General features: G+C 41.1%; 1 protein-coding gene across 1 annotated transcript in view; it reads left to right on the top strand.

The window, feature by feature from the left end:
* Positions 1 to 12,430, top strand: part of LOC143786238 (uromodulin-like) — an 86,771-nt gene that overhangs the window by 14,963 nt on the left and 59,378 nt on the right. The window contains exons 5-7 of the mRNA XM_077275514.1: positions 4,705 to 4,842; positions 8,781 to 8,795; positions 8,951 to 9,751. Coding sequence (XP_077131629.1) covers positions 4,705 to 4,842; positions 8,781 to 8,795; positions 8,951 to 9,751 — 954 coding nt within the window. The remainder of the gene's footprint in view (positions 1 to 4,704; positions 4,843 to 8,780; positions 8,796 to 8,950; positions 9,752 to 12,430) is intronic.

Raw genomic sequence — 12,430 nt, 5'->3', positions numbered from 1 at the left:
ATCAGGATGATTGGGTCGCCTTTTTGCCGTTGGCAGAGTTTGCCCTCAATAATCGGGCCAGTTCTGCCACTTTGGTTTCTCCTTTCTTTTGTAATTCAGGGTTTCACCCTCGTTTTTCATCTGGCCAGGTGGAATCTTCGGATTGTCCTGGAGTGGATACTGTGGTGGATAGAATGCACCGGATTTGGAGTCATGTGGTGGACAATTTGAAGTTGTCGCAGGAGAAGACTCAGCAGTTTGCTAATCGTCATCGTCGTGTGGGTCAGCATCTCCGTGTTGGAGACTTGGTGTGGTTATCTTCTCGTTTTGTCCCTATGAAGGTCTCTTCTCCTAAGTTCAAACCTCGGTTCATAGGTCCTTATAAGATTTTGGAGATTCTTAATCCTGTATCTTTTCGTTTGGACCTTCCAGCATCTTTCACCATTCATAATGTCTTCCATCGGTCGTTGTTGCGGAGGTACAAGGTACCGGTTGTTCCTTCTGTTGAGCCTCCTGCTGATGTGCTGGTGGAGGGTGAATTGGAGTATGTTGTGGAGAAGATTTTGGACTCTCGCATTTCCAGATGGAGACTTCAATATTTGGTTAAATGGAAGGGATACGGTCAGGAGGATAATTCTTGGGTGACTGCCTCTGATGTTCATGCCTCTGATTTGGTTCGCGCCTTTCATAGGGCGCATCCAGATCGCCCTGGTGGTTCTCATGAGGGTTCGGTGCCCCCTCCTTAAGGGGGGGTACTGTTGTGAATTCTGTTTTTGGCTCCCTCTGGTGGCTACTGGTGGTACTGACTGACTTTGGTCTGTGCACCTGTTTTCATCAGGAAATTGGGAGTTTCCTATTTAGTCTGGCTTCTCAGTCATTCTAGTGCCGGCAATCAATGTTATCAGAGCACCTCTGTTGCTTGCTACCTGCTCCAAGTCTGCAATTCAGCTAAGTTGAATCTTTGGCTTTTTTGTGTTTGTTTTGTCCAGCATGCATTTATATTTCCCGTGCTGCTGGAAGCTCTAGTGATCTGAAATTGCTACTCCGGTGTCATGAGTTGACAACGGAGTCAAGGTAATTTCAGGATGGCTGTTTAGGGTTTTGAGGTAACCGCGAAGTCCTCTTTTGTATTTTCCACTAGTTAGAGGGCCTCGCTTTGCTGAATCTATATTCATACTGCGTTTGTGTTTTCCTCTTGACTAACCGTTATTATATGTGGGGGGCTACTATAACTTTTGGGGTTTCCCTGGAGGCAAGACAGGTCTGTGTATTCCTCTAATAGGGGTAGTTAGCTCTCCGGCTGGCGCGAGGTGTCTAGAGATCAACGTAGGCACACCCCCTGGCTACTTTTAGTTGCGTGTTAGGTTCAGCATCGCGGTTACCTAAGATACCATCTTCCTAGAGCTAGTCCGTTTTTGCCTGTGTCCCTGCCATTGGGAATCATGACAGATAAGTATGGGCACCTCAACAGAAAAGTGACATTAATATTTTGTAGATCCTCCTTTTGCAAAAATAACAGCCTCTAGTCGCTTCCTGTAGCTTTTAATGAGTTCCTGGATTAAGGTATTTTTGACCATTCCTCTTTACAAAACAATTCCAGTTCAGTTAAGTTTGATGGTTACCGAGCATGGACAGCCCTCTTCAAATGATCCCACAGATGTTCAATGATATTCAGGTCTGGGGACTGGGATGGCCATTCCAGAACAGTGTAATTGTTTCTCTGCATGAATGCCTGAGTAGATTTGGAGCGGTGTTTTGGATCATTGTCTTGCTGAAAGATCCATCCCCTGCGTAACTTCACTTTGTCACTGATTCATGAACATTATTGTCAAGAATCTGCTGATACTGAGAGGAATCCATGCGTCCCTCAACTTTAACAAGATTCCCGGAGCCGGCATTGGCCACACAGCCCCAAAGCATGATGGAACCTCCAACAAATTTTACTGTGGGTAGCAAGTGTTTTTCTTGGAATGCTGTATTTTTTGGCTGCCATGCAATAACGCCTTTTTGTATGACCAAACAACTCAATCTTGGTTTTATCAGTCCACAGGACCTTCTTCCAAAAAGAAATTGGCTTCTCCAAATGTGCTTTTGCATACCTCAGCCGACTCTGTTTGTGGCGTGCTTGCAGAAACGGCTTCTTTCGCACCACTCTCCCATACAGCTTCTCCTTGTGCAAAGTACGTTGTATAGTTGACCGATGCACAGTGACACCATCTGCAGCAAGTTGATGCTGCAGATCTCTGGAGGTGGCCTGAGGATTGTCCTTGACTGATCTCACCATTCTTCTTCTCTGCCTTTCTGATGTTTTTCTTGGCCTGCCACTTCTGGCCTTAACAAGAACTGTACCTGTGTTCTTCCATTTCCTTACTATGTTCCTAACAGTGGAAATTGACAGGTTAAATCTCTGAGACAGCTTTTTGTATCCTTCCCCTGAACAACTATGTTGAATAATCTTTGTTTTCAGATTATTTGACAGTTGTTTTGAGGAGCCCATGATGCCACTCTTCAGAGGAGATTCAAACAGGAGAACAACTTGCAAGTGGCCACTTTAAGTAGCTTTTCTCATGATTGCATACACCTGGCTATGAAGTTCAAAGCTCAATGAGGTTACAAAACCAAAAAAAAGGGCTTTAGTAAGTCAGTAAAAAGTAGGTAGGAGTATTTTAAACAAGGAAATGATAAGGGTGCCCATACTTATGCACCTGTCAAATTTTGTTTGAATGCAGATTGCACATTTTCTGTTAGTACAATAAACCTCATTTCAAGGCAGAAACATTACTGTGTCCAACAGTTATTAGATATATGAAACTGAAATAGCTGTTGCAAAAAAAAACAATTTTTATAAAACATTAAGCTTAAGATTAATAGGGGTGCCCAAACTTTTTCATATAACTGTGTATGACAGCAAACATGCAGCCAGGATCTTATGCATGATGTTTGGGCAATATAAATCAGTTGACAGGTTCCCTTTAAAGTACACGGTACAATATGGCGAACTAATCTCAGGATTCACTCCTTTGATTAATGATATAACAGTTTTTTTAAAGGGAATCTGTCACCAAGTTTTTGCTACCTCATCTGAGAGCAGCATAATGTAGGGAAAGAGACCCTGAATCTAATAATGTATCATTTAGTTTACTGGGTGCAGCATTTGTGACACAATCAAAGTTCTTAGATGTAACACGAAGCAGAGCTGAGAAAGCTAACCCCATCCACACCACTACTATTTGTGTACATTGTCTATTGACAGTAAACTGTTGGTCGGACAATGGCTCACATGTCACCCTAGTTACAGCAATGATAATGTCCTAGTGATAAAACCTTCATTCATTATAAGTAGGAATGAGTTGCCCCATGGAAGATTAGGTTTGTCAGATTCAGCCAAACTGTGGTCCAAAGTTCAGTTTGGGTACCAGAACTTGACCCCGAACTCAAACCCCATAGAAGCCAGGGGGAAATTGAACTGCAGAAAAATGTCTGTAAAATAGTTGTGGTAAGGAGTAGGGGGCTGCAAAAGGAAGCAAAATGGGGGTATGAGCAGGACAATTGCCCTGCAAGCAAATGGGGATAGGAAAGTGGTGGATATACAGAAAGAATAGAGAGGATAGATGTTCTGTAGATATTTAATGTCACAAGCCCCCTACATATAATAAACTAGCACCCTTTAGTTCATTTGATCTGGCACGAAAGAGTGTTTTTATTCTTATTCAACCTAATAAATGAATAAATAAATAAAATGAGGTGGAGATCCCCCCATTTTTAATAACCAACTAAGGGAAAGCAGAAAGCAGTGGGCTGGTATTTTTAGATAGAAAAAAAGCATGAGCAGTCTAATTAGTATCAGCCTGCAGCTATCTGCTTTGCCTTTGCTGGTTATAAAAAATAGGGGCAGCCCTAAAAAAATGACATGGTGTCCCCACCCATTTTTGATAACCAGCAATGGCAAAGTAGACAGCTGCGGGCTGATATTGATAGGCTGAGGAGGTCCATGGTTATCTAGACCTTGATAGCCTTAGAATACCAGCCTAGAGTCACCCCAAAAGTAGTGCATCCATTAAATGTACCAATTCTGGCGCTTGGCCGTGGCTCTTCCTGATTACCCTGGTGCATTGGCAATTGGGGTAATGGTTTTGGGGTTGATGTCAGCAGTTGGCGCTAACATCAAGCCCAGGAGTTAGTAATGTAGTAACCCAGTATTAAAAAGATAAAAACACACACAAACAACAATCTTTATTAATAAAATAAACTCCAAAACAATTTCCCTTTTTCACCCATTTATTAAAAAGAAATAATCCCAGTAGGTCCGCCATATTCCAAATGGATGTCTCACGATGATCCTCATCTTCTTGATCCAGCGGATGGAGCCACATTCAGAGAACGAAGCTCCACAGACTGGAGCAGCAGCCACAGCCAGGTCTCACACTCTACTCCACGAGACCCATCAGCTCCGAACTGCGGTGACGTCATCAGGCTACATAGTGAAAACCTGCTGACAGATTCAGTTGAAGGGTGCCTACGCTCAAGGACTTTCTATTGAGCCGGTACACCGCTTTATGTGCACACTAGAAAGAAAATGCGCTCCTGCTATTTTTTTAGAAACACTCAAGTGACAAGTGTATTAGCCAGCACAGTCTGCAATTATTTCTTTAAGAGTAACTATCTTCTTATAGAGAAAATGCTTGATTTATAGTTACAGTACATATCTATTTCTTTTATGTGCAGCTGTTGAACCGCCACTAAAACCAATAGTTTCTGAACTTTGGGGCTCAATGTATCTGCTGAAAAATCCAAGACATGGAATTTGGACTTTTGCGATAAATGGAGGAAGTCGATATTCTTTACGAGTGGAGGGGTTGAAAGGTATTTTACCATTATCTGTAAATCTATCTATCTTTCTATAATCATCTATCTAACTATCTATTATCAATCTATCTATCTATCTATCTATCTATCTATCTATCTATCTATCTATCTCCTATCTGTATCAATCTATTATCTATCATCTATCTATCTATTATATGCCTATCTATTTATCTATCTATCATCTATCTATGTATTTATCTATCTCATATCGATCTATCTAGTATCTATCTATCTATCTATTATCTTTCTATCTATTATCTATCATCTATTTATCTATCTGTCTATCTATCTCTCTCTATTTATCTGTGGATTTTTTGTCTTTGACCACTAGAGCATGACTAAATGATAGAGCAACCGATTCACATGCCCGTGAGCTACTGGGAATGGTGTAATGAGAGGACATAGCAATGCCAGTTTACTCCTTTTATTGTGCACGTTCTTTACTATTATATTATTACTAGATGGTGGCCCGATTCTAACTCATTGGGTATTATAGAATATTCTGACTGACAGAACGTGTTCAGTGAACGTGACTGAACTATGTGGCACTGTGACTGACAGAACTTCTTCAGTAAACGTGAGTGAACTATGTCGCGCTGTGACTGACAGAACGTGTTCAGTGAACGTGACTGAACTATGTGGCACTGTGACTGACAGAACTTGTTCAGTAAACGTGAGTGAACTATGTGGCACTGTGACTGACAAAACTTGTTCAGTAAATGTGACTGAACTACGGCCGGACTGCGCCTGTCGATGATTGGTCACAGGCGGCTGGCGTGACCAATCAGCGACGTGGGATTTCCGTTACAGACAAACAGACAGAATTAAACGATTATGTAGTAGATGATTATCTTTTAAGGGGCTAATGCCATCAGATTTTCTCTTTTTGGAATTATTCAGAAGATTTGTTGGACCTATTTTAATGTTGCTGGCAATTCGTGTTTCTGTAGATATCTTTCCTAGCTTGATTTCTTTGTTACATTTCCTATTGAGATCTTTAGTTTATCTTCAGATACACTCCATTTATGTTCAGTATCTCCAGTTATCAGGACACTCTCTTAGTCTACAATACAAAGCTCTTAACGTAAAGTAGCACTCACATCAGCATTTGTATCTTCTTAATAAATTGCAATCATCATATTATACAGCACTGTGTACTTACAATTGCTCATTTTGCCTTTCTACCCAGCAAATTCTTCTCTTTTCCATTAGGCCTGTGACATCACATGATTAAAAATCAACAAGCTGACTCCTTCTAAGCTCTATGTAGAAACAGGAGGTCAATTTTCCCTGTATGAGTCATAGGTGACTGCAAAAGGCACTGGCAGGTGGAGGAGTTGAGCAGCTTGGTCAGGAGTTGAAGAGGGGGATGATAAATGCAGGGACTAGAGACTTCCTTTTTCTACACAGAGCAGAATTAAGAGAAGAATTATCTAGGTAGAAAGAGAAAATGAGCAATTGGAAGTACACAGTGCTGTATAATATGATGATTGCAATATATTAAGAGGATAAAAATTTTGATGTGAGGAGGAGGAGCGCTTCTTTAATTGAGTGAACTTAACTTTACCTAAAGTTCCATGTTTTCATATTTCTCCTTTTGTAATATTTTGTTAAATATTAAACTGGAACTTAAATATTGTTGTCGCTGCTACCGAAGTACTCCTGGACCTGTAGATTTGATATTGCATGTGGTCTATTTGACTTAGATATTATAAATGTTCTAGCAATAATCCAGCTCCAGCTCATCTATCTGGTTCGTTAAGAGTCACTCTCATTCTATCAATCCAAAAAACTTTTGAAAAATCTGTTTTCAGATATTTCTTGGCCCAGTCTTGAAGTTTCACCTTCTGTGTCTGGTTCAGTGGTGGTTGGGTTTTGACCTCCTCACCTCAGCCATGTTTGTGAGCACTGAACACCTTGCACTTCTGGGCCCTCCAAGGAGTTAATGGCTTCCTAGTCCCTTCATATTTAATTCTTCTCAAATCTTTTGCAGTTAATTTGCGTCTTTTTTCTCAACATTCTTTTTGACCCCATTGACTATTTGCAACAAAAGTTTTGATGGTTCTGTGATGACGCCCCAATATCTTAGCAATTGCAAGAATGCCAAGTCAGTTAAATCTTGTTTTGGCTCATTTTGCCTGATGAAAACAAGCTGCCTAATAATTGTGCACACCTTGATAAAGGGTGTTGAGTCTCTTATGCCTCACCCCCCTCCTTACACAAATACACATCATGTGATAAGATTTATCCAATAAACATTCAAGTTTCTGCAGCGTGGAGTTGGAAAATCTGCATAAAATTGATGATATGGTGAAGGAGAAACGTTACCCCTTAGACCCCACTCCAGAGCCTCTCACCTAGCCAAATCAGTTCTCATGCTTCGCACTGACGAGGGCCAACAGCCCGAAACACCGTGTCTACGAATTGAGATACTGAATTGGCTTTTATCCTAAGTCATATTGCACGACTCGTTAAAGGGTTGATTGTGACTTGTAGGATCGCTACTTCCAATAGGTGGCGCTATAGAGTTAAGTCCTCTTTTTCTCAGAAGAGGCAATTTGCATATGATATGGTGAAAACATTCACTTGTCTGAATAATTGTGCACAGTGTAGCTTAGTAGCTATTCTGCACAGGAAGAAACTGTTAAGATGACTTTACAAGTGAGCAAAACACTAGTGTTCTACTATAGTGTTTTAGCGCTAGTGGTTTGATTGTGTAAGTCCTATTACAACAATAAAAATTATACTTTTTTGTAGCAATCTGAAGTGACAGCACTGAGAAATCAAGCACTGAAGCCACATGTTAATTAATAAATTCTCCTGAAAGGCAGCGTCAGAGTGCAATGGCAAAGTCCCACCAGTAACATTGACTCTGGGGTCCCACTGTTCACTTACAAGGAAATATTACATGACCCTCATAGAAAAATGTACATGTCATGCACAGTGTGGGAAGACTAAGTGCAACCCGAACAGGTGAGGGGAAAGGAAACCAACACTAGGGAAGGGGGGATTGGGACCCCTAGGCAGATTCACCGTGTCTGCCCTAAATGTCCCTATATAGGTTCCGCACCTATCGCCGAGCAGGAACCTAATCCCTGCCTGACCCTGGCAATAAGCTCTGCTTAGGGAAGGATGTGGCAAGCACTAGTCAATCCCCACTACAACTAAATACAACCGGGATAGACAAACAAGGGAAACACTTATCTTGAGTAGACTCAGAGAGATAACACAGATGTCCTCTAGCAGCACCAAAGAGGAAGATAGCCAACTGCTAAAGCTCCAAGCCTCAACAGGGGAAAATGGAAATATCACCGGCAATTCTCAGAAGCAGACAGGAAGTCTATAAAAACCCAGCCCACGTGTGTCAATTAGAGCCGGGGGGAGGTTGCTACTGGGTCCAAAAGTCAGAAGGATTAGAAAGGCGTCTGCAAAGCCAACCACAGAGTCCTTCTGCAGCCAGATGCCGTTTGACCATCTCTGCTGCCTCTGACACACCCGTGACAGTACCTTTCTTCTATATAATAAAAAACTGGGGAGATTGTTAAATGTTGGATTGGATGCTCCCTTGTCTGTATGTAGTGATTCAAGTGTATTCTGCCAATTATTGCTCATATACAAAGGATGGGGAGCCCACTCCTGCACAGTGGTCCACTGGGATATTCACCTGTTTTCCCGTGGCCCAGTCGTAGTCGGCTGACAGGTTATCTTTAATACTGCAGTAACAACCCATGGACAATGATGGAGAATACTCATGGAAAAAAATGAACACTTTCAGACTCCAGACCACAAGTCTGCGTATTTACAATGTATTTAACATAGACAGCCAATAAATTTGTCAAGGCTGTTTTTAATTCCTACTATATTTATTATATTATTATACATTGATAAAACTTGATGTACTAAATAAACTAAACTTCTTCTTGTTTCTTTTTCAGCTACGAATATCTCATGTAAGTATTACAATAACTGACATTTAGAGTCATGGCATAAATAGGAATGAAGATGGAGGAGAATGGTTTGAGGTGGCGTAAGGAGGTCATTCTACGTATGTTCCTTTCTGGTGAATAGAGGTGCGCTAAAGTTTTGTTTTATTTTTTTGTTACAGCTGCAGGAGATTGTTCCAAATGTCATCCAAGTGCTACATGTGATGAATATTTTGGCTCCATGGAATGTAACTGCAAGGACGGATTCATTGGAGATGGTTTCAACTGTTCGGATATAGATGAATGTGCCTACGCCTGGTCAAATAATTGTTCTACAGGCATGTGCCAAAATACTATTGGCTCCTACACTTGTGATTGTCCAAGCGGTTTCATCCTCAGTTCAGAAGGTTGCTGTGTTGACTTAGATGAATGTGCCAGTCCTGAACTAAACAGCTGTCATTCATCTGCATCATGTATTAACTACTACGGCTCCTATTCCTGTGTCTGTCCGAATGGTTACTTTGGTGATGGCTTCCATTGTGAAGTTGACGAATGCAAAAATGGAGCTTGCAGCCTGGGGACTGAGTGCATAAAATCTCTCGGGTCTTACCGCTGCTCTGATCCATGTTCAGACCACACTGTTCTCGATGAGCCCTGGAGAAGTACATCCAATATGCATTATTACCTACCTAACTGTGATGATTCCAAATATGGATGGTATCGCTTTATTGGGAGTGGGGGAGTTCGCATGCCAGAAAGTTGTGCACCAGAAAATGGTTGTGGTACCCATGCCGGAATATGGCTGAGTGGCAAACATCCAATGCAAAGTGATGTTATTGTGACTCAATCAGTGTGTGCCAGCTGGAGTGGATCCTGCTGTTTATGGTCATCATCGGTCCGGATAAAAGCCTGTCCTGGAGGATATCATGTATATAAACTGGAAGGAACCCCAAGTAATGCATGCTCTTTGTCTTATTGCACAGGTGGGTAATAATTACTTTTTACATAAAGACTATTAGGTATTTGACTACTTCCCTTTTCCCATCTCACATCAGGTTTTCCAATGTAAAAAAAAATACAGATTGGGCTTTTTAAGGGAACATAGAAATACAGTGGTGTGAAAAAATGTTTGCCCCCTTCTAAATTCCTATGGTTTTGCATGTTTGTCACACTTAAATGTTTCAGATCACCAAACAAATGTAACCACTTCACCCCCAAGGGTGGTTTGCACGTTAATGACCGGGCCAATTTTTACAATTCTGACCAATGTCCCTTTATGAGGTTATAACTCTGGAACGCTTCAACGGATCTTGGCGATTCTGATATTTTCTCGTGACATATTGTACTTCATGATAGTGGTAAAATTTCTTCGATATAACTTGCGTTTATTTGTGAAAAAAACGAATATTTGGCAAAAATTTCGCAATTTTCCAACTTTGAATTTTTATGCCCTTAAATCACAGACATACTGTATGTCACGCAAAATACTTAATAAGTAACATTTCCCACATGTCTACTTTACATCAGCACAATTTTGGAACCAAATTTTTTTTTTGTGACGGAGTTATAAGGGTTAAAAGTTGACCAGCAATTTCTCATTTTTACAACACCATTTTTTTTTAGGGACCACATCTCATTTGAAGTCATTTTGAGGGGTCTATATGATAGAAAATACCCAAGTGTGACACCATTCTAAAAACTGCACCCTCAAGGTACTCAAAACCACTTTCAAGAAGTTTATTAACCCTTCAGGTGTTTCACAGGAATTTTTGGAATGTTTAAATAAAAATAAACATTTAACTTTTTTTCACACAAAATTTATTTCAGCTCCAATTTGTTTTATTTTACCAAGGGTAACAGGAGAAAATAGACCGCAAAAGTTGTTGTACAATTTGTCCTGAGTACGCTGATACCCCATATGTGGGGGTAAACCACTGTTTGGGCACATGGCAGAGCTCGGAAGGAAAGGAGCGCCATTTGACTTTTCAATGCAAAATTGACTGGAATTGAGATGGGACGCCATGTTGCATTTGGAGAGCCCCTGATGTGCCTAAACATTGAAACCCCCCACACGTGACACCATTTTGGAAAGTAGACCCCCTAAGGATCTTATCTAGATGTGTGGTGAGCACTTTGACCCAACAAGTGCTTCACAGAAGTTTATAATGCAGAGCCGTCAAAATAAATAATCATATTTTTTCACAAAAATGATCTTTTCGCCCCCATTTTTTTATTTCCCCAAGGGTAAGAGAAGAAATTAGACCACAAAAGTTGTTGTGCAATTTGTCCTGAGTACGACGATACCCTATATGTGGGGGTAAACCACTGTTTGGGCGCATAGCAGAGCTCGGAAGGGAAGGAGCGCTATTTTACTTTTCAATGCAAAATTTACTGGAATTAAGGTGGGATGCCATGTTGCGTTTGGAGAGCCCCTGATGTGCCTAAACATTAAAAACCCCCACAAGTGACACCATTTTGGAAAGTAGACCCCCTAAGGAACTTATCTAGATGCATTTTGAGAGCTTTGAACCCCCAAGTGTTTCACTACAGTTTATAACGCAGAGCCGTGAAAATAAAAATTCTTTTTTTTTTTCACAAAAATGATTTTTAGCCCCCAGTTTTGTATTTTCACAAGGGTATCAGGATAAATTGGACCCCAAGCGTTGTTGTACAATTTGTCCTGAGTACGCTGATACCCCATATGTGGGGGGGAACCACTGTTTGGGCGCATGACAGAGCTCGGAAGGGAAGGAGCGCCATTTGGAATGCAGACTTAAATGGATTGGTCTGCAGGCGTCACGTTGCATTTGCAGAGCCCCTGATGTACCCAAACAGTACAAACCCCCCACAAGTGACCCCATATTGGAAACTAGACCCCCCCAAGGAACTTATCTAGATGTGTTGTGAGAACTTTGAACCCCCAAGTGTTTCACTACAGTTTATAACGCAGAGCCGTGAAAATAAACATTCTTTTTTTTTCACAAAAATGATTTTTTAGCCCCCAGTTTTGTATTTTCACAAGGGTATCAGGATAAATTGGACCCCAAAAGTTGTCCAATTTGTCCTGAGTACGCTGATACCCCATATGTGGGGGGAAACCACTGTTTGGGCGCATGACAGAGCTCGGAAGGGAAGGAGCGCCATTTGGAATGCAGACTTAAATGGATTGGTCTGCAGGCGTCACGTTGCATTTGCAGAGCCCCTGATGTACCCAAACAGTACAAACCCCCCACAAGTGACCCCATATCGGAAACTAGACCCCCCAAGGAACTTATCTAGATGTGTTGTGAGTAGTGTTGAGCGATACTTTCCGATATCGGAAAGTATCGGTATCGGAAAGTATCGGCCGATACCGTCAAAATATCGGATCCAATCCGATACCGATACCCGATCCCAATGCAAGTCAATGGGACGAAAATATCGGAATTAAAATAAACCCTTTATACACTTGTAGGTTCATTCTACATGAAGGAAAACAACTAAGAATAATGTAGGATGTATTGGGGGACGTGGCGGAGACATTAAAGGCACAGAGGTTTAGCCCAATGTAATAGAATAGCAGGATTTTTTTTTTTTTGGATGACGTTCGGCGTTAGAAAGAATTTGACTATGTTAATTTTTTTTTTTTTTTTATGCCACATATTGATGTTTCACTACTTCAA

This window comes from Ranitomeya variabilis, chromosome 7 (assembly GCF_051348905.1).
Source record: "Ranitomeya variabilis isolate aRanVar5 chromosome 7, aRanVar5.hap1, whole genome shotgun sequence".
NCBI lineage: Eukaryota > Metazoa > Chordata > Amphibia > Anura > Dendrobatidae > Ranitomeya > Ranitomeya variabilis.
Note: the sequence above shows the minus strand (reverse complement) of the source record. Positions and strands in the feature narration are given on the sequence as shown.